Genomic DNA, 26,779 nt, shown 5'->3' with positions numbered 1-26,779 from the left:
CTCTTCTTTCTTTTTTCTTTTTCTTCCCTTTATTTCCTTCCTTTATTTTTGGTTTAGAGAAGCCCTTTCAATATTTCTTTTAGCCTTGGTTTTGTATTGTTGTATTCTTTTAGCTTTTGTTTGTTGGAAAAAATTTTTATTTCCCTTTCTATTTTAAATGACATTCTTGCTGGATAGAGTATTCTAGGTTGCATATTTTTTTTCATTTTTAGCACTTTAAATATCTCTTGCCATTCCCTCCTGGCCTGTAGTGTTTCTGTAGAGAAATCTGCTGATAACCTTATGGGGGTTCCCTTGTAGATAACATTCTGTTTTTCTCTTGCTGCCTTTAGGATCCTCTCTTTATCACTATTTTTTGTCATTTTTATTATGATGTGTCTTGGTGTGGGTGTATTTGGGTTCAACTTGTTTGGGGCCCTCTGTGCTTCCTGTATCTTGAACTCAGTATCCTTTAGATTTGGGAAGTTTCCAGCAATAATTTCTTCAAATATATTTTCCATCCCCTTATCTTTTTCTACTCCTTCTGGAATTCCTATTATGCATAGATTAGCCTGCTTTATATTATCCCATAGGTCTCTTATATTGCTTTCATGTTTTCTCATTTGGTTTTCTGTCTGCTGACCTGATTGGGTGATTTCCATTATTCTATCTTCCACATCACTGATTCGTTCTTCTGCATTATTCATTCTGGTTTTTACTGCCTTTAGTTCAGTCTGTATCTCTGCGAATGAATTTTCTAGTTTTTCTTGGCTCCTCCTTATATTTTCTAGTTCCTTTCTGAGGGTGTCTGCATTACTGTTCATATCTTCTCTTAATTCCTTCAGTATTTTCACTATTTCTCTTTTGAACTCCAGGTCTGTCAGACTGCAGAGATGTTTCATTGTTGACTGTTTTAGGTGAGTTCTCCTGTTGGTTTGACTGGGGGTGGTTTCTCAGCTTCTTCATCTTGCTTGTTGTTTTCTTTTCCTGGTGGAGTTGTACTCTCCATGGCTGGGCGGTGTTTGCCTTGGCACTGCTGTGGAATGTTTCCTGAGGGCTGGCAGTGTTGTTCATTTTTCTTTGAGGCAGCATGGCTTTTCCAGAGGGTTGGCGGGGCTGACAGGGTGTCTCTGAAGCAAAGGAGGACTTCCTGAGGGTAGCCAGGACTGGGAGGTCCGCACCGTGATGGAAGCAGATTTCACTCGGCCAGGCAGAGCTTTCTCTGGTGTTTTTGGGCTGTGGGACTCTTGTAGGGGGATGGTGGTGCTGGGCAGCTGTTCCATGGGAGTGCAGCACCTCCTAATGGCTGGGGCAGCTAGCTGGGCTGCTGAGAACCCAAGAGGTTCTTCCCCAGGGCAGCCTGACTTGGAAGGACTGCCTGAGAATGTAGGCAGATTTTTCACAGCCCGGATGAGCTTGTTCTAGCTTTTCTGGGCTGCAGGGGCTCTTGAAGGGGGCTGGCGGTGCTGGGCAGCTGTCCGTGGGAGTGCAGCACCCCCCGAGGGCTGGAGTAGTTAGCTGGGCCAGTGAGAACCCACAAGGCTCTTCCCCGGGGCAGCCCAACGTGAAAGGACTGCCTGAGAATGTAGGAAGAGTTTTCATGGCCCAGCTGAGCTTGTTCTAACTTTTCTGGGCTGTGGGGGCTCTTGCGGGGGACTGGCAGTGCTGGGCAGCTGTCCACGGGAGTGCAGCACCCCCTGAGGGCTGGAGCAGCTAACTGGGCTGCTGTGAACCCAAGAAGCTCTTCTTCAGGGCTGCCTGACTTGGAAGGACTGCTTGAGAATGTAGGCAGATTTTTCATGCCCTGGCCAAGCTTGTTCTATCTTTTCTAGGCTGCAGGCCTTTTCCCAGGGTCTGGTGTTGTTTGGTGCTGCTCCGTGGGAGTGTAGCCCCTCCAGAGGGCAGGCAGACCAGGGCAGGGAAAACCCCTGCAGTGGTAGGCTTCTGGCAATTGTTGAGGCCAGCCCTCCGGAATGGTAGGAAGCCCCAGGTCTGGCACGTGAATGAGGGGTAGGAGGAGGGGAGATGCACTGGGAAGCACAGTTTTCTGATAGCTGGCAGGCCAGTGAGCTCACTGTGGCGTGAGGGGTATTCTCTGGGGGCCACAGTGAGTTCACTGGCCTGCCAGCTATCAGAAAGCTGTGCTCCCCAACACTGGCACCTTGTCTCTCCTGCAAATCCAGCTCTTCTCCCAGGTTCCCTCTGATGTGGCTTTCCACTTCCCAGCCCTTAGCATATTGCTCCCTCCCCAGACGATGCTCTGCTTTCTAGTCTCCCAGGCAGTCTCTGCCCCATCAAATCTGACAGACCAGTTTCTATACCCCCCAAGAAGTCTCTGCACTGCCCACCCCAGCCCATTCCTGGGGACTAACCTCCAGAACTGAGGTCTTGGTGCCCAGCCCCAACTCAAGCGTCTCAATTTTTGGTGTCTGTGCCAGTAGTTCAGATGATCTGTTCAGTTTATGCTCTGCTTTTCAGAACTCCGACTTACTGCTGCACTCTTCTCTATATCTGGAGATTCCTCTGATTCAGTTGATCTTTCCGTTGAGTAGGTGACTTTCCAGGGTGTGGGATCCCTTTCTCCTCCATAGTTCCCTTTTGGGAGCACCCATCCAATTTGGATTCACCTTCTCTCACTCTCCTTGCCCTTATTGGAGTTTAGGTTCTTCTTCCAGTGATTGATTGCTGTTCTGCGTGAGTTGTTTAACTTGTAGATGTGTTTTTTTTTTGTTGTGTTTGTGGGAGAGGGTGAGTGTGTCCCCCTACTCTTCAGCCATCTTGCCTCCATCTCCCTTTTCATTTTGTATAGATTTTGGTGTCCTCTCCTTTTATGCGAACAATAGTGTCATAGCATCTCTTGCTTCTGATGTCTGCCCCCCTTGTGGCTGAAGTTAGTACAGGGGCTTGCTGCAGGCTTCCTGATTGGAGGGGCTAGTGCCTGGCCCTGGTAGGTGAAGCTGATTCTTATCCCTCTGGTGGGTGGGACTTTGTCTCTGGGTGTTATTAGAGGCAGCCGTGTGCCTGGGGGGTCTTTAGGCAGCCTGCTTGCTGATGGTTGGGGCTCTGTTCCCACATAGTTTATTGTTTGGCATGGGGCTTCTCAGCCCGGATGAGGGGGGCCATATTTTTACAAAATGGTCACCTCTAGAAGATCTTACGCTGATGATTATTCCTAAGACCTTTGCTTCCAAAGTCCTTCCCCCATCACGAGCCACACTCACCCCCTGTTTTCCCTAGATATACTCCAAGAACTTCAGGCTGGCAGTCCTGTGGAGCTCCTGTACACAAACTTTGCTGGCCTTCAACACCAAATGTCCCAGGGCTCCCCCTCCCAATGCCAGATCCCCAGGCATAGGAACCAGATATGGCGCTCAGAACTCTCACTCCCACAGGTAAGCCTCTGTGATATAGTTACTTTCCAGTCTGTGGGCCATCCACCCAGCAGGTATGGGTTGCTTATATCACATAATCACCCCTCCTAACATCTTGATGTGGCCTCCTCATGTCTTCTGGAGTAGGATATCTTTTTTGACAGTTTTCAGTCCATTTTCTTGAAGGTTGTTCAGCAGTTGGTTCTAATTTTGCTGCTTTTATGAAAGAAGGTGAGCTCCAGTCCTTCTACTCTGCTATCTTAATCCCATCTCCAAAAGGGAGTCAACAGTTTTGAGCAGTTATCTTTTAAAACAGGAGAAGGAAAGGGTTACAAACTAAAATGTGTTTAGAATATTTTTCACAATACCTATATAGTTTCCTATACTGGTACTCTTTATTTTTGGTGTGTGTAGATTCATGTTACTATCTAGTGTCCTTTCATATTGGCTTGAAGGACTCATTTAATATTTCTGGTAGGATAGTTATGGTAGCAAAAATAATTTTTTTGTTTATCTTGAAATAGCTTAATTTCTTCATTTTCAAGGAGGATTTAGCTTTATATGAAAGCCTTGGTTGACTCTTGGTTGACTACCTTTTTTTTTTTGACTCTCTTACTATATTATTTCACTGCCTTCTGATCTTTGATTTCAGGCAAGAAGTCATTTCTTAATCTTTTTTTTGGTCTTTTTGCCTTTTCTAGGGCTGTTCCTGTGGCATATGGAGGTTCCCAGGCTAGGGGTCTAATTGGAGCTATGGCCACTGGCCTATGCCAGAGCCACAGCAATGCAGGATCCAAGCTGTGTCTGTGACCTACACCACAGCTCATGGCAATGCCAGATCCTTAATCCACTGAGCAAGGCCAGGGATCAAACCCACAACCTCATGTCTCCTAGTCGGATTCGTTAACCACTGAGCCACGATGGGAATGCCCAGTCATTTCTTAATCTTATTGAGGAGCTCTTATTCATGAAAAATCAGTTTTCTCTTATCACTCTCAAGACTTTGACTTTTGTCAGTAGGTCTATGATGTGTTCAGGTGTGGCTCTCTCTGAGTTTTTTCCATTGGTAGTTCATGGAGCTTATTTGATGTGTAGATTAATATTTTTCTTCAAATTTAGGAATATTGAAGCTATTCATTATTTAAGTATTTTCTGCCCTTTTATTTTTATCTTCTTCTGGGACTCCAATTTTGTATATGTTGGTACACTTGTTCCTGTGCCACAGGTCTTCAAAGTTTTGTTCACTTCTCTTCATTCTTCTTTCTTTCTATTCTTGAGATGTATAATCTCTGTTATCCTATATTCAAATTTATTAGTTCTTTATCTGCCTCAGATCTGTTCTTGAGCCCCTCTGGTGAACTTTTCATTTCAGTTATTATACTTTTCAACTTGAGAATTTCTTTTTTGAAATTTAATTTTAATTTTTTTTTTTTGTCTTTTGTTGTTGTTGTTGCTATTTCTTGGGCCGCTCCCGTGGCATATGGAGGTTCCCAGGCTAGGGGTTGAATCGGAGCTGTAGCCACCGGCCTACGCCAGAGCCACAGCAACGAGGGATCCGAGCCGCGTCTGCAAACTACACCACAGCTCACGGCAACGCCGGATCATTAACCCACTGAGCAAGGGCAGGGACCGAACCTGCAACGTCATGGTTCCTAGTCGGATTCGTTAACCACTGCGCCACGACGGGAACTCCTCCTAATTTAATTTTTAAAATTATTTCCCCAATACAATTTTTTTTCCATGTGGCTGTCCAGTTTTCCGAGCATCACTTATTGAACAAGCTGTCCTTTCTCCATTGTATATCCTTGCCTCCTTTGTCATAGATGTCATAGTTTTTTCCATTGGTAGTTCATTGGTATGTCTTTCCATCTAGTTGTGTCATCTTTGATTTCTTTCATTTGTGTCTTATAGTTTTCAGAGTACAGGTCTTTTGTCTCTAGAGGTAGGTTTACTCCTAGGTATTTTATTCTTTTGGATGTGATGGTAAATGGGATTGCTTCCCTAATTTCTCTTTCTGATCTTTCATTGTTAGTATTTAGAAATGCAGTTGATTTCTATGTATTTTTTTTTGTCTTTTTGCTATTTCTTTGTCTTTTGTTGTTGTTGTTGTTGTTGTTGCCATTTCTTGGGCCGCTCCCGCGGCATATGGAGGTTCCCAAGCTAGGGGTTGAATCGGAGCTGTAGCCACCGGCCTACGCCAGAGCCACAGCAACGAGGGATCCGAGCCGCGTCTGCAAACTACACCACAGCTCACGGCAACGCCGGATCGTTAACCCACTGAGCAAGGGCAGGGACCGAACCTGCAACGTCATGGTTCCTAGTCGGATTCGTTAACCACTGCGCCACGACGGGAACTCCTTCTATGTATTAATTTTGTATCCTGTGACTTTGCCAAATTTGTGGATGAGCTCAACAGTTTTCTGGTAGAGTCTTTAGGATTCTCTAGGTATAGGATCATGTCATCTGCAAATGTGATAATTTTACCTCTTCCTTTCCAATTTGGATTCCTTTTATTTCTTTTACTTCTCTGATTGCCGTGGCTAGGACTTCCAGAACTATGTTGAAGAGTAGTGGTGAGAGTGGACATCCTTGTCTTGTTCCTGATCTCAGCGGGAATTCTTTCAGCTTTTCACCATTGAGAATGATGTTCGCTGTGGGTTTGTCATATACGGCCTTTATCATGTTGAGGTAGGTTCCCATTATGCCCACTTTCTGTAGCGTTTTTATCAGAAATGGGTGTTGGATTTTGTCAAAGGCTTTTTCCACGTCTATTGAGAGGATCGCATGGTTTTTATTCTTCCGTTTGTTAATGTGGTGTATCACATTGATTGATGGATTTGTGGATATTGAAGAATCCTTGCATCCCTGGGATAAATCCCACTTGATCATAATGTACAATCCTCTTAATGTATTGTTGGATGCGGTTTGCTAGTATTTTGTTGAGGATTTTTGCATCGATGTTCATCAGTGATATTGGCCTGTAGTTTTCTTTTTTTGTGGAGTCTTTGGTTTTGGTACCAGGGTGATGGTGGCCTCATAGAATGAGTTTGGGAGTATCCCTTCTTCTGCAATTTTTTGAAATAGTTTCAGAAGGATAGGTGTTAGCTCTTCTCTAAATGTTTGATAGAATTTGCCTGTGAAGCCATCTTGTCCTGGACTTTTGTTTGTTGGAAGTTTTTAAATCCCAGTTTCAATTTCAGTTCTTGTGATGGGTCCATTCATCTTTTCTGGTTCATCTTGGTTTAGTCTTGGAAGATTGTACTTTTCTAGGAATTTGTCCATTTCTTCTAGGTTTTCCATTTTATTGGTGTATAGTTGCATATAGAAGTCTCTTATGGTCCTTTGTATTTCTGTGATATCCGTTGTTAGTTCTCCTTTTTCATTTCTCATTTTATTGATTTGAGTCCTCTCTTTTTTTTTTTCTTGACAAGTCTGGCTAAGGGTTTCTCAATTTTGTTGATCTTTTCAAAGAACCAGCTTTTCATTTCATTGATCTTTTCTATGGTTTCCTTCATATCTATTTCATTGATTTCTGCTCTGATCTTTGTGATTCTTTCCTCCTACTAACTTTAGGTCTTGTCTGTTCTCTCTTGAGCTGCTCTAAATGTAAATTTACTGTTCACTAATTTTTTAGATATAGTACATTTTAGTTGGGCCCTCACTTTCTGATTGCACAAAGCTTCAAGGTCAGCCAGAGATAAAAGACTGATGTATTTTTTTTTATCCCCAGGTATTTCCTGATCATGGGCACATTATTGTGCTTCCTTAGATCCCCAGGAAAATTTGAGAGCTTTTCAAAATTTCCTATTTCCTTTAGTATTCACTATTACCTTCTACATTCCAAGAAAAATTCTTGTTGACCTCATCTGAAATCACAGCTTTGGGCAGCTGGTGATAATAACAGTTTGCTTTTGTTTTGGTAATGCCCTAGGTGTAAGCATTTTGTTTCCCACTGAGATCATCTCTCAGTCAAATCAAATAGCCACCAAACTTGAAGAATAAGGAGTTCCCAGAGAGCTAATGGATCAGAAAAAATATTAACTATGCTCTAAGGGTGATGATGATGGTGCTTTTAATGGAGATTCAAAAATATATCTCTTTGTTCTCTGCAGTGCTATCAACTTTTGGTTGTTCCACCACTAAGCTTGTTCTGTGGCTTTGGGTAATTGCCAAGATTTTGAAATGTTTGGTTTTAGTTGTTTTGCTTAGATTTTTGTTGTGTTCATAGGAGAGCAAGTTTACCAAGGTCCTCACTCCTTCATTCAGGAAATCAGTCTCCCAGGATGTGTACTCTTATCTACAACATGCTGCTAAAGTTTATGTTCACCTGCATCATCTGTGCTCTTCCCAGGTGTCCTTTGACACTTCTGTACTTTCTTGCTTACATTTTTTTCAATGTACTGCATTGTCCTGACATGCTTTGCCTTACTCTTTATTTTACTCTAATGTTAAAACAAGAGTGAATTCTGTCACTGTCTATCCATAAACCCTGAGCATTAGACTAAAAATGTCTCTGCCTTGGTTATACTTGTTACTCAATAAGAGAACTTATGTTTTTCACTGCTGGTAAAATTAAATTAAATAACTCAACAAGACAAATAACCCCCCCAAAAATAGATTGGAATAGACCTTTTTCCAGAGATGGTTAAATAACCAAAAAACACATGATGCTCAGCATCAATAGTAATTGGGAAAATGAAAATCAAGAACCACAAAATGAGATATCATTTAATACCTATTTGATAAAGTGATTAAAATGAGAAAGGACTGACAATAAAGTGTTTGTAAGAATGGGGAAATATTGCTGGTCATAATAAAACTAGTTCAGCCTCCCTTGAAAATGAGCTTTACAGTTTCTCAAAAGGTTTGTTATGTAGCTACCATGTGACTCAGAAATTCCACTCCTTAGGTATATGCTCTAAGCATATGAAAACATATGTTCACACAAAAACTTGTATATGAATGGCTATAGCAACATTATTCAAAAGAGCCAAAAATTGGAAATGAACAAAATTCAGCATTCCAATATGCAATGGATTATTATACAACCATTAAAAGGGATGAAGAGATTTTTCAGCCATAAAAACATGCTATTATGTGGATTAATCTTGAAAACACAATGTCAAGTGGAAGCATCCAGTCATAGAAGATAACATATTGTATGATTCTATTTATGTGAAATGTCCAAAATAGGCAAATCCATAGAGACAGAATGTAGGTTACATGCACCCCAATGTTCATTGCAAAAATATTTACAATAGCCAAGACATGGAATCAACCTAAATGTCCATTGACAGATGAATTAATGTAGAACATGTAGTATATATACATTATGGAGTATTACTTGGCCATAAAAATAAAGAAATATGTCATTTTCAGCAGCATAGATAGACCTAGATATTATCATACTAAATGAACTAAGTCAAAGGCAAATATTGTATGATATCACTAATATGTGGAATGTTAAAAAAGATACAGTGAACTAAGTTCATTATTATTATTTAACTAATTATTTAACTAATACGTTTGAATTTATAAAACATAAACTCACAGATTTTGAAGACACACTTATGGTTACCAAAGTGGAAAGTTGGGGGGGATAAATTAGGTTTGGGATTAACATACGTATTACTGTATATATAACAGATAATCAACAAGGACATTCTGTATAGCACAGAGAAGTCTACTCAATATTCTATAATAACCTATCTAGTAAAATAATTTGAAAAAAATTAGATATATGTATATATGTAACTGAATCATTTTCATATACACCTGAAACTAAGACAACATTGTAAATCAACTATACTCCAGTATAAAATGAAAAGTAAATTAAAAAAGAAAGCAGACTACTGGTGCCTTGGGGCTAGAGTTGGGGTTGGGGGTATGTAAAAGTGGGAGTGAGGAATGACTGCAAATTTGAATGAAGTTTCTTTTTTAGGAGTTGAAAATGTTCTAAAGTTAGAATATGGTGATGGGTGCACAACTCTGAATATTCTAAAGATCACTGAACTGTACAGTTTTTAAAATGATTTTTTTCCCATTATAGTTGGTTTACAGTGTTCTATCAATTTCTACTGTAAAGTGACCCAGTCATGTATATATATTCATTCTTTTCAAAATTTTTTAATTTTTTAAAAAATTTGTTTCCCGGAGTTCCTGTCGTGGCGCAGTGGTTAACGAATCCGACTAGGAACCATGAGGTTGCGTGTTCCATCCCTGCCCTTGCTCAGTGGGTTAACGATCCGGCGTTGCTGTGAGCTGTGGTGTAGGTTGCAGATGCGGCTCGGATCCCGCGTTGCTGTGGCTCTGGCATAGGCCGGTGGCTACAGCTCTAATTCAACCCCTAGCCTGGGAACCTCCATATGCCACAGGAGCAGCCCAAGAAATAGCAACAACAACAACAACAAAAGACAAAAAAAAAATTTTGTTTCCCCAATACAATTTTTTTTCTACTGTACAGCATGGTGACCCAGTTACACATACATGTATACATTCTTTTTTCTCACATTATCATGTTCCATCATTAAGTGACTAGACATAGTTCCCAGTACTACACAGCAGGATCTCATTGCTAATCCATTCCAAAGGCAATAGTCTGCATCTATTAACCCCAAGTTCCCAATCCATCCCACTTACTCCATCTCTGCCTTGCAACCACAAGTCTATTCTCCAAGTCCATGATTTTCTTTTCTCTGGAAAGTTTCATTTGTGCCGTGTATTAGATTCCAGATACAAGTGATTTCATATGGTATTTGTCTTTCTCTTTCTGACTTACTTCACTCAGTGTTCCATCCATTTTGCTGTCCAATGGCATTATTTTGTTCTTTTTTTATGGCTGAGTAGTATTCCATTGTGTATATATACCACACCTTCCTAATCCAATCATCTGTCGATGGACATTTGGGTTGTTTCCATGTCTTGGCTATTGTGAATAGTGCTGCAATGAACATGCAGGGGCATGTGTCTTTTTTAAGGAGAGTTTTGTCCAGATATATGCCCAAGAGTGGGGTTTTGCTGGGTCATATGGTAGTTCTATATATACATTTCTAAGGTACCTCCATACTATTCTCCATAGTGGTTGTACCAGCTTACATTCCCACCATCAGCGCAGGAGGGTTCCCTTTTCTCCACACCCCTGCTGGCATTTGTTATTTGTGGACTTATGAATGATGGCCATTCTGACTGGTATGAGGTGGTACCTCATGGTGGTTTTGATTTGCATTTCTCTAATAATCAGTGATGTTGAGCATTTTTTCATGTGCTTGTTGGCCATCTGTATATCTTCTTTGGAGAAATGTCTATTCAAGTCTTTTGTCAGTTTTTCCATTAGGTTTGAGGGCTTTTTTTGCTGTTGAATTGTATATGTTGTTTGTATATTTTAGAGATTAAGCCCTTGTCAGTTGCATCATTTGAAACTATTTTCTCTATTCTGTAGGTTTTCTTGTTTTTTTTTTTTTTAAGGTTTCCTTTGCTATTCAAAAGCTTGTCAGTTTGATTAGGTCCCATTGGTTTATTTATTTATGTATTTATTTTTAATTTTTTTGTCTTTCATCCTTTTTTAGGGCCACACCCACAGTACATGGAGGTTCCCAGGCTATGGGTCTAATTGGAGCTGTAGCTGCTGGCCTACACCAGAGCCACAGCAACACCAGATCCAAGCCATGTCTGCAGCCTATACCACAGTTCACGAAAATTCCAGATCCTCATCCCACTGAATGAGGCCAGGGATTGAACCTGCAACCTCATGGTTCCTAGTCTGATTTGTTTCTGCTGTGCCATGATGGGGACTCCCCCATTGGTTTATTTTTGCTTTTATTTCTGTTGTCTTGGGAGACTGACCTAAGAAAATATTCATAAGGTTGATGTCAGAGAATGTTTTGCTTATAGTCTCTTCTAGGAGTTTTAAGGTGTCTTGTCTTACATTTAAGTCTTTCAGCCATTTTGAATTTACTTTTGTTCATTGTGTGAGGGTGTGTTCCAGTTTCACTGATTTACATGTTGCTGTCCAGTTTTCCCTGCACCTCTTGCTGAAAAGACTTTTTCCCATTTTATATTCTTGCCTCCTTTGTGGAAGATTAATTGACCATAAGTGTCTGGGTTTATTTCTGGGTTCTCTATTCTGTTCCATTGGTCTGTCTGTCTGTTTTGATACCTGCACCACACTGTCTTGATTACTGTAGCTTTGTACTATTACCTGAAGTCTGAGAGTGTTATGCCACTTGCTTTATTTTTGTTCTTCAGTCTTGCTTTGGAAATTCTGGGTCTTTTGTGGTTCCATATAAAATTTTGGATTGTTTTTTCTAGTTCTGTGAAAAATGTCATGGGTAATGTGATAGGGGTTGCATTGAATTTGTGTATTGCTTTGGGTAGTATGGCCATTTTTATGATATTATTTTTTCCAACCCAGGAGCATGGAATACCTTTCCATTTATTTGAATCCTCTTTAATTTCCTTGATTAGTATTTTATTGTTCTTAATATATAAGTCTTTCACCGGCTTGGTCAGGTTTATTCCTCAGTATTTAATTTTGTGGGTGTGATTTTAAAAGTTACGTATTTTTGAGTCCGGATTAAGATGGTGGAATAGAAGGACTGGAACTCAACTTCTCTCCTAAAAACTCAGAATTCACAACTAAAGGCTGATCAATCTCCACCCAAATGGACTGGAAACCTTAAAAAAGATATCCTACTCCAGGAGAAAAAGAAGAGGCCACATCAAGAGGTAGGAGGGGTGATTTCGTGGTATAAACAACCCCATACCTCCCAGGTGGGAAGCTCCACAGACTGAAAACTAACTGGTTCACAGAGACTCACCTACAGGAGTGAGAGTTGTGAGCCCCACATCAAACCCTCACGTGCAGGGATCCGACACTGGGAGAAAGAGCCCCTGAAGCATCATACATTGAAGCCCAGTGGGGCTTGTGTGCAGGAGCTCCACAGGACTGGGGGAAACAGAGACCCCATTCTTAAAAGGCACAAATGAACTGTCACCTGCACTGGGTCCCAGGGAAATGCAAAGTCTCCAAGGAAATCTGGGTCAAACCTGACTTCAGTTCTTGGAGGACTTCCTGGGAAAACAGGGGGGAATGTGGCTTGTTGTGAGGGAAGGACATTGGAAGCAAAGCTCTCGAGAATATTCAGCAGCTGCTTTTCTCTGGAGGTGGCCATTTTGGGAAAATCTGGCCCCACCAATCAGTCAGTCAGCACTGAGAAGCCCCAGGGCAAACAACACACCAGGTGGGATCAAAGCCCTGCCTCTTAGTAAACAGGCTACCTAGAGACTCCTCAGGCACACAGCTGCCTCTAATCCCATCCAGAGACTAAAGCCCACCCACCAAAGGGATAGGAATCAGCTCCACCTACCAGGGGGCAGGTATCAGTCCCTCTCATCAGGAAGCCTACAGCAAGCCCCCATACCAACTTCAGCCACAAGAGGGGCAGACGCCAGAATTAAGGAAGGCTGCAACTCTATTATCTGTCAAAAAGTCATCACACCAAAAACCTATAAAAATGAAAAGACAGAGAACTATAACTCAGATGAGGGAGAAAGGAAAAACCCCATAAAATCAGCTAAGTGATGAGGGGATTCTCAGCCTCCAGGAAAAAGACTTTAGACTGTTGATGCTGAAGAAGATGCAAGACATTGGAAATAAACTGGAGGCAAAGATGGATAACTTTCAGGAAACACTGACCAAAGAGATACAAGATATAAAACTTAAACAAGAAGAGATGCAAAATATAATAACTGAAATAAAAAATTCACTAGAAGCAGCTAACAGCAGAATACAAGAGGCAGAAGAATGAATAAGCAAGGTGGAGGACAGATTAGTGGAAATTATGGATGCAGAACAAAAAAGAGAAAAAAGATTGAAAACAATTGAAGAGAGTCTCAGGGAACTCTGGGACAATGTTAAACACACCAACATCTGCATTATAGGGGTGCCAGAAGGAGAAGAGAGAGAGGGGGGAATAGAAAAAGTATTCCAAGAGATAATAGCCGAAAACTTCCCTAACACGGGGAAGGAATCACTCACTCAAATCCAGGAAGCACAACGAGTACCATACAAAATTAATCCAAGGAGGAACACCCCGAGACACATACTAATCAAACTGACCAAAATTAAAGACAAAGAGAAAATCTTGAAAGCAGCTAGGGAACAGAAACAAATAACATACAAGGGAAACCCCATAAGGTAATCAACAGATTTTTTAGCTGAAACTCTGCAGGCCAGAAGGGAGTGGCATGATATACTTAATGTGATGAAAGGAAAAAACCTCCAACCAAGATTACTCTACCCAGCAAGGTTCTCATTCAGATTTGAAGGAGAAAGCAAAACCTTCTCAGATAAGCAAAAGCTGAGAGAATTCAGCAACACTAAACTAGCCTTACAACAAATCCTAAAGGAACTTCTCTAGGCGGAAAAGAAAACACAGCAACAGGAAACAACAATTCCGCAAATGACAAGGCTCACCAGTAAAGGTATATGTACAGTAAACATACGAAATCATTCATGCCCAATTATACCACCAAAATCAGAAATCATGAGAAGAGGAGGGTACAAATTCAGGACACTGGAGATGAATTTGCAATTAAGAGAACAACAACTTAAAACAATCTCATATACATATAGACTCTTATATCAAAACTTCAGAATAACTGCAAACCAAAAATCTATAATTGATACACAAACAAGGAATCTCTGGAGAAGAAATATATCTCATAGTAAATAAGTGCATAATCCACCATGAAGGGGACCATTTGACATCATTCTTGGAATGCTGAAGTCTCTTTAGATGTGATTCTGATTTCCTCTCCATTAAAGAATTTATGATAATTATAACTAAATAATGCAACTGTACAATTAAAAAAAGTTATTGTATTTTTGTGTTCCATTTCTAATATTTCATTGGTTGTATACAGAAATGCAACCAATTTCTGAATGTTAATCTCATTTCCTGCTACTTTGATGAATTTATTGATCAGTTTGAGTAGTTTTTGTTTTGAGTCCTTAGGGTTTTCTATAATATTATCATGTCATCTGCATACAGTAAAATTTTACCTCTTCTTTTTCAATTTGGGTATGTTTATTTCTTTTTTTTTGTTTGATTGCTGTGGCTAGGACTTCCAATACCATGTTGAATAAAAGTGGTGAGTGTGGGCATTCTTGTCTTGTTCCAGCTTTTAGCAGGAAGTCTTTCAGCTTTTCTCCATTAAGTATTATATTTGTTGTGGGTTGGTCATAAACGGTTTATATGGTATTAAATTAATGTTCCTTCTATACCCACTTTGGTAGGAGTTTTTTTTAAATCATAAATGGTTGTTCAATTTTGTCAAATGCTTTTTTCTGCATCTATTGGCATGATCATGTGTTTTTTTTTTGGTCTTTTTGCTATTTCTTGGGCCACTCCCGCAGCATATGGAGGTTCCCAGGCTAGGGGTCGAATCGGAGCTGTAGCCACCGGCCTACACCAGGGCCACAGCAACGCAGGATCCGAACCGCGTCTGCAACCTACACCACAGCTCATGGCAATGCGGCAACGCCGGATCGTTAACCCACTGAGCAAGGGCAGGGACGGAACCCGCAACCTCATGGTTCCTAGTCGGATTCGTTAACCACTGTGCCACGACAGGAACTCCATGATCATGTGTTTTTTGACTTTCCTTTTGTTAATGTGGTATATGACATCCATTGATTTGCATATATTGAACCATCTTTGTGAACCTGGGGTAAATTCCACTTGGTTGTGGTATGGTGTATGATCTTTTTAATATGTTGGTGGATTCGTTCAGCTAAAATTTTGATGAGAACTTTTGCATCTGTATTCGTCAAAGTTATTGGCCTTTACTTTTTTTTCACACTATCTTTGTCTATTTTGGTTTTAGGGGGATGGTGGCTTCATAGAATGTCTCTGGGTGTGTTCCTTCTTCTCCAACCATTTGAAAAATTTTGAGAAGACTGGGTATAAGTTCTTTGTATGGTAGAATTCGCCTGTGAAGCCATCTGGTCCTGGACTTTTGTTTGGAGGGAGTGTTTTTAATTACATAACTCATTTTCATTGCTAGTGATCAGCCTGTTCAGTTGATCTATTTCTTTTTGATTCAGTTTTGGTGGCCTGTAAGTCTCTAGAAAGTTGTCCATTTCTTCTGTGTTGTCAAATTTCTTGGCATATACTTGTTCATAGTAATCTTATGTTTTCTTTCTTTCTTTTTTTGTATTTCTGCACTATTTGTTGAGATTTCTCCTTTTTCATTTCTTTTTTATTTATTTGGATTTTTTTCTCTCTTCTTCGTGGTGAGTCTGGTCAGAGGTTTGTCAATTTAGTTTACCCTTTCAAAAAACCAGCTCATGGTTTTATTGATTTTTTCTATTATGTTTTGAATTTCTATTTTAATGATTTTCTCTCTGATTTTTATGATTTTCTTTCTTCTGCTGACTTCAGGTTTTGTTTGTTCTTCTTTTTATTTTAAAAAAATTAAAAGATTATCTATCTATCTATCTATCTATCTATCTATCTATCTATCTATCTATAATTTGTCTTTTTAGGGCCACATTCACAGCATTTGGAGTTTCCAGGCTAGGCATTGAATTGGAGCTGTAACCACTGGCGTATACCACAGCTGCAGCAATGCCAGATCTGATCTGTGTCTGTGACTTACAACACAGCTCACCGCAATGCTGGATCCTTAATCCACTGAGTGAGGCCAGTTGTTGAACCTGCATCCTCATGGATATTTGTCAGATTTATTTCTGCTGAGCCATGACGGGAACTCCTGTTCTTCTTTTTCTAATTCATTTAGATGGTGGGTAATTGTCAATTTGAGAATTTTCCTCTTTTTTGAGAAAGGCCTGTATTTCTCTGAATTTCCCACTAAGAAGTGCCTTTGCCTGTGTCTTCATTATCGTTTGTCTTGAGGTATTTCTTAATTTCCTTTTTGATTTCCTCATTGACCCATTGGTTTTTCATAGCATGTTTATTTTCCATGTAGTCAGTTTTTTCTCATTTCTTTTCCTGTGGATGATTTCTAGTTCATGCCACTGTTGTCAGAGAAGATACTTGAAATGATTTCCATACTCTTAAATTTGTTGAGGTTAATTTTGTGTGCCAGTATGTGGTCATTCCTTGAGAATTTTCCATGTACACTTGAAATGAATGTATGTTCTTTTTTTTTTTTTTTTGGTATAGTGTCCCGAAAATGTCAATGAAGTCTTACTCTACTATTGTGTCATGTAGAATCTGTGTTGCCTTATTAATTTTCTGTCTAGAGGATCTATCCATTGATGGGAGTAGGGTTTTAAAGTCTCTTACTATTATTGTGTTCCATCAATTTCTCCTTTTATGTCTGTTATTATTTCTTGCATGTACTTGGGTGTTCCTATATCAGGAGCATATATATATTGAAAATTATAATATCCTCTTCTTGAATGGATACTTTCATCATGAAATAGTGTCCTTTTTTGTCTTTCTTTATGAGCTTCATTTTAGTCTATTTTGTCTGATATGAGCATCGTAACTCCTGTTTTCTTGTCTTTTCCATTCTCATGAAATATCTTTTACCATCCCCTCACTTTCAATTTGTATGTTCCCTTTGCCTTAATATGAATCTCTTGTAGATAGCATACTGTAGGCTCTTGCTTTTTTATCCAATCTGCCACTCTATGTCTTTTGATTGGAGCATTTGGTTCATTGACATTTGTTGCGAGACATGTTTTTATAATATTTTCTTAGCCTCTTTGCTGAAAACTCCATCTTATCCCCCCCTTACTTTGTCCCATCTTCCTGCTTGGGAAACAGTCACAGTGATGGTAAATGACTTGAGGATTCTCTGAAATGCTATGCATAGATAGCTAACTCAAATGCTAATGATTCTTAAATGCCTAAAATTTAGAGTAAAGGTTTAACCATCTACCAGCTAAGTGACTTTTAAAATAATAAAAGACATTTAAAATAATAAAAAACCCCTATATCCTGCACCTACAACCCCCTTTCCGCTTGATGTAATCCTCAAGAGCACAATAAAAGCAGTGTGGTTTCTTGAGGCAGGGCTCTTGGTCCCTGAGACCTTGAGTCCCCCGGTTCCCACCTTTACTTAAGATAAATGTCTCTTGTGTATTTTGTTTTTGTTTTTGTTTTTGTTTTGTCTTTCTGCTATTTCTTGGGCTGCTCCCGCGGCATATGGAGGTTCCCAGGCTAGGGGTCGATTCAGAGCTGTAGCCACCGGCCTACACCAAAGCCACAGCAATGCAGGATCCGAGCCGCGTCTGCAACCTACACCACAGCTCATGGCAACGCGGGATCTTTAACCCACTGAGCAAGGGCAGGGACGGAACCCGCAACCTCATGGTTCCTAGTCGGATTCGTTAACCACTGTGCCACAACAGGAACTCCTCTGTGTCTTGTTTTATGTTAACTTTTTTTCCTTAAGTTCCATAGCACCCGTTCTTCAGCCCCATCCTGCTGAGCTGGTCTTGGCAGACATTTAAGGTAATTATTGATAAGTATGTATTTATTGCCATTTTAAGCCTTGTTTTCCAGTTCAGTCTATGTTTCTCCTTTTGTTCCTTTCTCTCTTGGTTGTGTGATTTCCCTTTATTTTATACTTGTGTCCTTTTCTTTTTAGTTTTTGTGAATGTAATGTTTGGTTTTGATTTGTGGTTACCCTGTTTTCCAAGTATGTTAACAACTTCGTGTATCTGCTTGCTATAGCTTGATAATCACATAGGCTCTAACACACTATAAAAAAGTCTGGATTTTCTTACTTTCCTTCCCCATATTTTATGATTTTGAAGTCCTTTTTTAACATTTTCATGTTTTTCCTTTCACTGTTTCTTGTGTTTCTTGTCATTTTTACAATAGCTTTTTTTTTCCCCTTTTACATCTGTATATTGGCTTATATAAGTGACTGCTTTCCAATCGGGATTTTCTACATCTTGTTTCTTCTTGCTTCTTTTTCATTTAGAGAAGCCTTTTCTGTTTTTATTTTAGAATTGGCTTAGTATTTCTGTACTCCTTTAGCTTTTGTTTGTTGGAGGAATTTCTTATTTCTCCTATTTTAAATGATATTCTTGCTGGTTAGAGTATTCTAGGCTTCAAATTTTTCCCTTTTAGAACTCTGAATATATCTTGCCATTTTCTTCTGGCCTGTAGTGTTTCTGTAGAGAAATCAGCTGACAGCCTTATGAGGATTCCCTTATACTTAATGCTTTGTTTTCCTTTTGCTATCTTTAGAATCCTCTCTTTAACTTTTGCCATTTTTATTATAATATCCCCTTGACAGGGTACTGAGTGTGTTTCTAGGGAGAAGGATGCAATGGGAAGGGCTAGTAGTCATTGACTGGTTGTTGGGCTTTTGACAGTAGCAAGGGCCTGGGGGAAGGTGTCACAGGCTGCTCCTAGTTGCATGGCCCTGGGAAGTGGTAATGAGCCTCAGGCAGATTTTGACAGTGTCCAGAGCATTTGGAAGTGGCAGTGATAAGGTGTGTGAGTTCCCAGTGGAGTGAGAGCAACAACAGGTGGTGTTCAGTCACAATGCCCTCCTCTGTGGTGCCCTCTGAGCTGACTGGGGTTGCAAGTGGTGCCTGTTCGTGGGCCCCTGGTGGTGGCAGGCCACACCACCCTTAGAGTCAGAGATAACTGCGATAGTTTTCCCCTGCCACCTGTAGATCACAGAAGAATCACCTCATCCCACTTCGTTCATACAGGATGTGTACACAGGCTGCTCCTAGTTGCAGGGTCCTGGGAAGTGAACAGTGGTCAGGAATGTGTGGGTGCTGCCTGGAGTATTTGGCAGCGGCAACAGCAGGGCAGGTGTGTTTCTAGGGGAGTGAGAGCAACAACAATGGTGCTCATTTGCAATGTTCTTGTTTTGCTGAGCTGACTGGGGTTGCAGGTGGAGCCTGTTCACAGACCCCCCAGTGGTGGTGGACCATGCTTCCTTCTGGTTCTGAGATAACTGCTGTGGTTTGTCCCTGCCACCTGTAGACTCTGCAAGAAGTGCTGTCTCACCAACAGTAGCCTGTGTCAGAGCCTCTCCACCCTCTGAGGTCCTGTGCATGCACAGGGAATGAGATTCCTATGGCTGTCCACCCCTCCTCCTCTCACCCTCCCCAACAATGGTGCCTTGCATTTCCTGCAGGCCTAGACCTCCTCCCAGGTTCCCTTGGCTCTGGCATTCTGCTCCCAGCCAGTGGCACACTGCTACCTAGCCCCTCAGGCTGTCTCCACACAGCCAACCCTAGTTCTCTCCCTGGAATCCACCTCCAGAGCCTGAGTTTCAGCACTAAGCGTCTGCCCAAGAGTCTCAGGCTGTGGTGTCTGGGGCAGTGGTGCAGATATTGTTTGGTTCTTGCTTTGCTTTGCCCTCCTCAGTCCAGCTGCTTCACTTTTCTCGTGAAACTTTGAGGTCTCTCTGTCTTGGCTGATTTCCCCATCAGTTAGGTGGCTTCCCTGGGTGTGAGCTCCTTTTCTCCTTAAGAGCTCCCTCTCAGGAGTGCTAGTTCTTTCCTGATTCCTTCTCTCTCTCTTTGTTCTTTTGTTCTACACAGTTATTTTGAGGGTTTCTTGCCCCTTTTGGAGGTTCAAGTTTTCAGCCAGCATTCATCAGATGTTCTGTGTGAATTGTTCTACATGTGTTTTTTTTGATGTGTTTGTGGGAGAAGGTGAGTACAATGTCTTACTCCTCCACCATCTTGATCCTTCTCCCCTAAACTGTACAGTTTTAATGGGTGAATTTCATGGTATGTGAAAAATATCTCAATAAAGTAATATATTAATAAAAACTCAGAGCATGGGTTTTGCAGCAGATAAAAAAATTAAACTGAATAGTGTGAGAAAGTCACCTTAAAACCATGTTGGGTTCACATGACTCTCAAAAACAAACACATTTACAGATTTCTTCCCTCTTTCCACACTGTTTATCACAGCAAAGATCCACTTGTTCATATCTCAGCTGAAATGTTTCCTTTGAATTAGGATGGTTAGAATCTTCTCTAACCATCCTAATCCTTTAGTCCCCAAACTAAGCATGACATTCAATTATATATTATCATCACCTCCCATTTTTATTTCAACTTCATCATGTATTTAATTGTATGTCTCCTGCTGATTTGAGATTTATGAGATTAAGACTCTGTTTATTTTCTTGACCACTCTATCTTCAGAGCCAACCACAGAGCCTGACACAGAACAGAGACTCAATATTTTTTTGATGAATGAATGAGTTTACACAATCATTCTAGATTTCTAAGGACCAATGAGTTTTTCACATTCTCTCCCTTGCTTAGCTGCTGGCTCAACTCAGAAAAGGGATTTAAATGGAGTTTCCTTGGACCAGTCTGTTCCATCTTCTTGGTGAGTGATGACATCAAAGCATCATTAATGCTCAGCTGAGGGCTATCAGAAGAGCAGAATTGTAAGTGGGGTGGGGGTGAGGAGGTGTTGGGAGCAGGAATGTTCCTGGGTTGTTCTGGGTTTAGTTTGGTTTTCTAAGACTATTCCTCTGGTGATAACTACATACTCTAATATACGGTTACTATACATGGAATTTAAGTGCAGAATTGAGGTTGGACGGATTAGATAAAGGATCAAAATTTTATTCAATAAACATTTTGTGGTTTCCTGAAGGTCAATTTAGCTTTCTTTCTGATGACCCTCTGGATTTTGAAAAGCAAACTCTCTTCCCTCAACAGTGATGTGTCCACCCTCCAGAACACAAGGTAAGATGGAACAGCAGCTGACAAGCCCGCAGAAGTGTGGTCCCAAGAGCAAAGCTGTGAGCCTGGGCAGTTCCTGGTGCCCCTTCTTAGAGTCTTCTGAGGGAACCCAGAATAGAACAGATGCAGCTGTCCTTCTATGGAAGCCAGTTCAGATCCAGTGGTGTACAGTGTCCATCTCTAAGCCCAGCTTGTGACTCCCTCAGCAACAATCTTTGGGCTTTTGTCATCAGTCCTATGACAAAAAGGCAAAGAACAAATATGTTCCCATGAAGTCCTTAGAAAAATCTGTGACTGATCCCACAACCCAGCACACTTTCATACTTCACTCTCATTTCAAGCTCCTTGTCACCCTTCTTCCATTCCTCTCCCTGGAAAAAAAAAAAAAACTAGCTAACATCAAATCTCCTATAAGACTTGGGTAACCCTTTTCTCCAGGAGCTCTTGGACATAAATGATGTGCTTTCTTTCATGTTTTTATAATCTTTTCCAAAATTTGCATGTTGTTGTTTGGTTGTATCAGTCATTTGAATAGGCTGTGAGCTTTATGATAGTAGTAATTTTTCCTTTGTTATTTTTAATACTGAGGCCCCAACACAGTACATAATGAACTTAATATTGGTTGAATGAAATTAAGGATCTCTCTCTTTTTTTTGTCTTTTTGCTATTTCTTGGGCCGCTCCCATGGCATATGGAGGTTCCCAGGCTAGGGGTTGAATCGGAGCTGCAGCCACCGACCTACGCCAGAGCCACAGCAACGCTGGATCCGAGCCGCGTCTGCAACCTACACCACAGCTCATGGCAACGCCGGATCGTTAACCCACTGAGCAAGGGCAGGGACCGAACCCGCAACCTCATAGTTTCTAGTCGGATTCGTTAACCACTGCGCCACGACGGGAACTCCATCCCTGTCGTGCTCCATGGAGCATCATAAAGTTTTTTTTTCAGCTTATATTATGAAGTGTCACTACCCTCTTCAATCCAAATTAAAGTGCCATCCTGGATGTGAGTGACATTTCTATTGTGGAGAATCATTGACAGTAAATGTCAAAGCTAATCACAATTCAGTCTGAAAACTCATTACCAACAGGGGAAGGCAGAAGCATGCATGGGTCAAAGATGAGAATGGCCTTGATTGTGTTGCTCAGGGTGCATCATGAACCTCCTTTCTCCTCCTACCCAGGATGCTGACATTTAAAGCTACAGCTCAGCTCTTCATCCTGGGATGCACATGGTGTCTGGGAATCCTGCAGGTGGGACCAGCTGCCCACGTCATGGCCTACCTCTTCACCATCATCAACAGCCTGCAGGGCGTCTTCATCTTCCTGGTGTATTGCCTCCTCAGCCAACAGGTACTACTGTCTGAATCCCACTCAGGACTTTCCCCAACCTCACTCCTTTCAGTGAGTTGACCCAGCGTGTGATTTCCCTCTGCAGGTCTGGGAGCAATATGGGAAATGGTTCAAAGGGATCGATATAACCAAATCCAAGTCTGAGAAGTACACACTATCCAGCAAGACCACGTCTGATGCCTGCAAATATAGTGCTGTAAGATCCCACATTGCTGACACAGCATGTCACTAACTGATCCACTTGTGCAGCACATGCTTTACCACTGGACAACTAGGTATGCAATAGACGATGTCCTAGGATGGCTCACACTCGGTTTTACTCCTTGACTCATTAACCATTTGCAATGGTCTCAGTTGGTTTGAAAATCTATTCCACTCTCACTGCTTAGGGAACTGTGGTTATCTTTTTTTTTTGTTTTGTTTTTTGTCTTTTTAGGGCTGCACCTGAAGCATATGGAGGTTCACAGGCCAAGGGTCGAATTGGAGCTACAGATGCCAGCCTACACCACAGCCATAGCAACACAGGATCAGAACCACATCTGTGACCTACACCACAGCTCACAGTAATGCTGGATCCTTAACCCACTGAGCGAGGCCACAGATCAAACCCACAACCTCATGGTTACTAGTCGGGTTTGCTAACCACTGAGCCATGATGGGAACTCTGAACTGTGTTTATCTTGATTCATATATCCACACCCTATTGAACATCTGCTATATGCCATGCATTGTTAACTAAATACACAAGAATCAATGATCTGAATTGGCAAGGCACATTCCACTCAGATCCACATTATACTATCCTTTTCTTCTACACCTTCTTCCATGTAACACTCATTCAGCAGCACCCCTTCCAAAATGCAGAAATGGGGGCTTGAATTATGTACTTATTTATGCATTAAACAGAAGTGTGTCATCTGACACTTTAGACTTTTTTTTTTTTAAACAAGGCTGCCTAATATTTTTGTCACCTTCTACCCAATGTAAAACCAGGCAGGAAAAGCAGTAATTACATGGGATAATTCATTGCAATGACCACTAAGAACAAACAATTACTAGTTTAGACTTATAAACTTCTTTTACTGATGTTTTCTCACTTCTTCCATCTTCTGTTAAATCCCTTGAATTTGCTTTCCTGTTTACAGGAGCTTATTATTTGCCTGAAACTCCTTCTGCATTTATCTCATTAACTTGTTCACCCAACCTCCATAAGAACTGGTTCCACTACTGAATTTTCTATCTCCTCCCCCTTTCTAAGAAATATCTCAATCACTTATTTCACAGAGGAAATCAGTCATCATTGATGGCACTTTGTGAATTCCATGTCATCAACTGTACCAAGCAGCATGCACCTTCTCCATATTTACACATCTTTCCTTCTTCTCTCTGAAGACAATGCTTCCACCTGTGCTTTGGATCCCATCATTCATGCCTATCAATTACCTTACATTATTGTTCACATATATTCCCTCCCTCTCTCTCTCCCTCTCTCTCCTTTTCTCTTCCTCCCTTCCTCTCTCCTTCCCTCACCTTTTCAACAGTATTCTTCCCATAGTCATGGAAACATGTTTGGTCCTCTTCTATCTTACAAACTTGTACTACTTGGCCTTCTTCTAGCTACCAGCTGAGATTTGACTTTTCACTCTTGTCTCCATTTCCTTGCCTTAAAACCACTCCTTCAACCCATCAAAATATAGCTTTTTTCCTCCATCATTCCACCAAAGCAAATATCTCTTAGACCTACAATGATCTCCATCTCCCAAAAAGTCCTTTCAGAACCTTTCTCATGAAACTTTCTCACTCCCTTCTCATGAAACACTCCTTCCTTATTCCCTCTAGATTATGTACATGCCCCTCCATGTCTTTCTTCCATTCTCTCTTGTTCTTCTCTTTTGTTTCCTTTATAGTTCTATCTAATGGATTGGTTCCAATTTGCATTAAATACTTTCTTCCTAGACAATAATATTTCTTCCTTAGATCCAGTCATCAGATAGAAGCAAATGATAGCCACTGTGTTTCTCTACTTCTGACATCTCTGAGCTCTAGAGGATTACTTGATGTTTTTGACATCTCAAAGACATCTCCATCTCAGCCTTCCAGTACAAGTGTTGCAGTCTTTACCCTAGTCCAGTCCTTTCCCATGATGTCCTTTTTAATCCACATGGTGCCACAATTCATCCTGTGGCACAAGTTTGGAACCTAAAAGTTAGTTACAACAATTATCTTATTTCCCATCATATCCTACCCATTTTTCAATTCCATTGTCCTTATCTTCTTAGCGTGTCCCCAGTTTGTCCATCTAGCTTAACCTCCATCAATTCCTCCTTAGCCAGGCTGCTATTGTCACTTTCCTGAACAACTACGATATCCTCCTGACTACTCTTTCCACCCTTGTCACCTCCCAATGCATCTTTTACACAGAAATCAGAACTATCTTTTCAAAATGCAGATAAAATCATGTCACTCTCTTTTCTTTTTGCATTTTAGGATTGCACCTGCGGCATTTGGAGGTTCCCAGGCTAGGGGTCAAATTGGAGCTATAGCTGCCAGCCTACACCACAGCCACAGCAACACCAGATCCGAGCTGCATCTGTGACCCACACTATAGCTCACGGTAATGCCAGATCCTTAACCCATTGGGCGAGGCCAGGGATTGAATCTACAACCTCATGGTTCCTAGTCAGATTCATTTCTACTGCGCCACGACAAGACTCCATTTGTAGACTTTTCTTTTTTACCTTTTATCTTTTTTTCCACTGTACAGCATGGTGACCTAGTTAACACATACATGTATACATTCTTTTTTCTCACATTGCATATTCCAACATAAGTGAATAGACAGAGTTCCCAGTGCTACACAGAGGGATCCTATTGCTATTTCATTCCAAAGGCAATAGTCTGCATCTATTAACCCCAAGCTCCCAGTCCATTGTTGACTTTTTGATGATAGCCACTCTGGCTGGGGTAAGGTGGTACCTCATAGTGGTTTTGCATTTCTCTAATAATTAGTGATGTTGAACATCTTTTCATGTGTTTGTTGGCCATCTGCATGTCTTCTTTGGAGAAGTGTCTGTTTAGATCTTCTGCCCATTTTTGGATGGGGTGGTTTGTTTTTTTGGTATTGAGATGCAGAATGTGTTTATAAATTTTGGAGATTAATCCCTTGTCAGTCGCTTCATTTGCAAATATTTTCTCCCATTCTGTGGGTTGTTTTTTCATTTTGTTTAGGGTTTCCTTTGCTGTGTGGAAACTTTTAAGTTTAATTAAGTCTCATTTGTTTATTTTTGTTTTTACCATCATTACTCTAAGAGGTGGATCAGAGAAGACGTTGGCTGTCATTTATGGTGGAGAGTGTTTGGCGTATGTTTTCCTCTAAGAGTTTTATAGTATCTGGCTGTATATCAAGGTCTTTAATCCATTTTGAGTTTATTTTTTGTATATGGTGTTAGGAAGTGTTCTGATTTCAATCTTTCACATGTGGCTGTCCAGTTTTCCCAGAACCACTTATTGAAGGGGCTGTCTTATCTCCATTGTATATTCTTGCCTCCTTTGTCATAGATGAGTTGACTGTATGTGTGTAGGTTTAGCTCTGGGCTTTCTATCCTGTCCCACTAATCTATATTTCTGACTTTGTGCAAGTACCATATGGTTTTGATGACTGTAGCTCTGTAGTATAGTCTGAAGTCATGGAGCCTGATTCCTCCAGCTCCATTTTTCTTTTTCAGGATGTTTTTGACTATCCTGGGTCTTTTGTTCTTCCAAACAAACTTTAAAATATTTTGTTCGAGTTATGTGAAAAATGTCCTTGGTAATTTGAAGGGATTGCATTGAAGCTGAAGATTGCCTTGGATTTGGTTTGCTGGTTTTTTCTTGAGGATTTTTGCATCTACATTCTTCAGCATAGTCATTTTGATAATATTGATTCTTCCAAGAGTATGGTATGTCTTTCTGTTTGTGTCATCTCTGATTTCTTTCACCAGTGTCTTATAGTTTTCAGAGTATAGGTCTTTTGTCTCTTGAGGTAGGTTTATTCCAAAGTATTTTATTCTTTTTGATGTGATGGTAAACGGGATTGCTTCCCTAATTTCTCTTTCTGATCTTTTGTTGTTAGTATATAGAAATGCACTTGATTTCTGTGTATTAATTTTGTATCCTATGACTTTGCCAAATTCATGGATGAGCTCTAACAGTTTTCTGGTAGCATATTTAGGATTCTATAGGTATAGTATTATGTCATCTGCAAATAGTGATAGTTTTACCTCTTCCTTTCCAATTTGGATTCCTTTTATTTCTTTTACTTCTCTGATTGCTGTGGCTAGGACTACCAAAACTATGTTAAATAGAAGTGGTGAGAATGCACATCC

The 26,779-nt window shown here is 40.7% G+C and overlaps 1 protein-coding gene across 20 annotated transcripts in view; it reads left to right on the top strand.

Annotated features, from left to right (window-relative positions):
- The window catches only part of LOC100516420 (adhesion G protein-coupled receptor E2), a 75,987-nt gene that overhangs the window by 39,545 nt on the left and 9,663 nt on the right, over positions 1-26,779 (top strand). For 14 of the 20 annotated variants that reach the window (XM_085012627.1, XM_085012624.1, XM_085012623.1 and 11 more), the window contains 4 exons: positions 20,635-20,701; positions 20,975-21,066; positions 22,247-22,415; positions 22,501-22,690. In XM_085012627.1, coding sequence (XP_084868753.1) covers positions 20,635-20,701; positions 20,975-21,066; positions 22,247-22,415; positions 22,501-22,647 — 475 coding nt within the window. In that variant the 3' untranslated portion in view covers positions 22,648-22,690. Of the gene's footprint in view, positions 1-3,216; positions 3,471-17,777; positions 17,837-20,634; positions 20,702-20,974; positions 21,067-22,246; positions 22,416-22,500; positions 22,691-26,779 lie in introns of those variants that run through there. The other 6 variants (XR_014837512.1, XR_014837511.1, XR_014837510.1 and 3 more) reach the window with 3 other exon arrangements.

This window comes from Sus scrofa, chromosome 2 (genome assembly GCF_054392235.1).
Source record: "Sus scrofa isolate SSC_HxYL_T2T_F1_AM1 chromosome 2, Sscrofa_HxYL_maternal_Yorkshire_Landrace_v2.0, whole genome shotgun sequence".
Lineage (NCBI taxonomy): Eukaryota > Metazoa > Chordata > Mammalia > Artiodactyla > Suidae > Sus > Sus scrofa.
This window is presented reverse-complemented; position numbering and strand designations above follow the sequence as displayed.